The sequence below is a fragment of the Coffea eugenioides genome, chromosome 3 (genome assembly GCF_003713205.1).
Source record: "Coffea eugenioides isolate CCC68of chromosome 3, Ceug_1.0, whole genome shotgun sequence".
Lineage (NCBI taxonomy): Eukaryota > Viridiplantae > Streptophyta > Magnoliopsida > Gentianales > Rubiaceae > Coffea > Coffea eugenioides.
The window spans coordinates 18,776,434-18,777,888 of NC_040037.1; the positions used below are offsets into that span (position 1 = coordinate 18,776,434).

The 1,455-nt window shown below is 41.0% G+C and overlaps 1 protein-coding gene across 1 annotated transcript; it reads left to right on the forward strand.

Annotated features, from left to right (window-relative positions):
- Nucleotides 1–230: 230 nt before the first annotated feature.
- LOC113766245 lies at nucleotides 231–1,142 on the forward strand. Its single transcript, XM_027310456.1, has 2 exons — nucleotides 231–357; nucleotides 583–1,142. Exons 1-2 carry the CDS (start codon nucleotides 231–233, stop codon nucleotides 1,140–1,142), a joined length of 687 nt encoding a protein of 228 aa, XP_027166257.1.
- The last annotated feature ends 313 nt before the right edge of the window (nucleotides 1,143–1,455 follow it).

Sequence of the window (1,455 nt, forward strand, 5' to 3'; positions counted from 1 at the left end):
TTTTAGATACTCTTGATGCCTTTTCATTTTTTTCCCCTTTTTAACGTTTCGGAAGGGGATTGCCTTCCTCTTGTCTTTATTTTCCCTTTTGTCATACACCAGAACTTATTCAACCTAATTGCTTCTTGGGAAATAATTTTTATCCCATTATGCAGAAAAGAAGAAAACCCTTTTTCTTATTTAAGGGTTTAACATGGTGGGTTTGAAGTTTAACTTTGGAATCTGCTTCTATGCGGAAGTACAAAAGCTCCCTAGATGCATTTGCTCAGATCTTGAAGAATGAGGGTGCAAGGTCTCTCTTCAAGGAAGCTGGTGCAAACATCTTACTGATTTTGAAGAATGAGGGTTCAAGAATTGGTTTTTTTCCTCAAGATTTCAAAGATTAGGCAATGAGAAAATCTCCCGTCTCAGAGAAGTTTCATCCACGTATACTCTCAGCTTTGGATTATCGGAATCCAAGTGTATACTCTCAGCTTTGGACCGTCCACGTGTCACGAAATTTACCCAAGGGCTTGTCCTGATTCAATTGCCCTCGTGGCTGATACTTAATCCTGAAACCATGCGCTCTCGGCCACAATTTAGATTTGCAGGCATGGCGTGCCAAGGAGATTGCCCGTGAGCAGCTTCAGGGATCTTATAAAGAGGCCTACTGCCAACTACCCTTCCTCTGTCAAAAGATAATGGAAACAAATCCAGGTAGTATTGCTACATTCGCGACAAAGGAGGACTCCAGCTTCCACAAGCTCTTTGTCTCGTTTCATGCATCAATATCTGGTTTTCAGCAAGGTTGTCGGCCTCTTATTTTTCTTGACAGCACTCTTCTGTACTCAAAGTATCAAGGCACATTGTTGGCTGCAACATTTGCAGATGAGAATAATAGTGTCTTTCTAGTAGCCTTTGCTGTTGTTGATGAAGAGACTGACGAAAATTGGCATTGGTTTCTGTCAGAACTCAAGTCTGCTGTCTCAACATCCAGGCAAATCACATTTATTGCTGATTCCCAGAAAGGAATAAGAGAGTCATTACGCGATATATTTGGTGAAGCCTGCTATCATGGTTATTGCCTATGCTATCTGGCTGAGAAACTGAATAGAGATTTGAAGGGGCAATTTTCACATAAAGCAAGACGACTCATGGTCTAGGATTTGTCTGCTACTGCCTATGCACCAAAACTTGAGGCATTGGAACGCTGTGCAGAAAACATAAAGGCCATCTACTTCTTGTATTCTTCATTTCACCTTCCTTTTCTGGTGACTCCTTTGGAGCCTCTTTAGCCACTTCTTTCTTATAGAGCTTGTTCCCCAAAATGGTTTCTTCCAGCTTCGATCTCAAATCATTCAAAGCCTTTTTCTCATAAATTTTTTAACTATTGTGTAGACGAAATTGCCCCTCAAAAAGTTGATTTCCGTCTCTCCTAACGGCACAAATACACGGAGTGACCAAAACGGTATACAT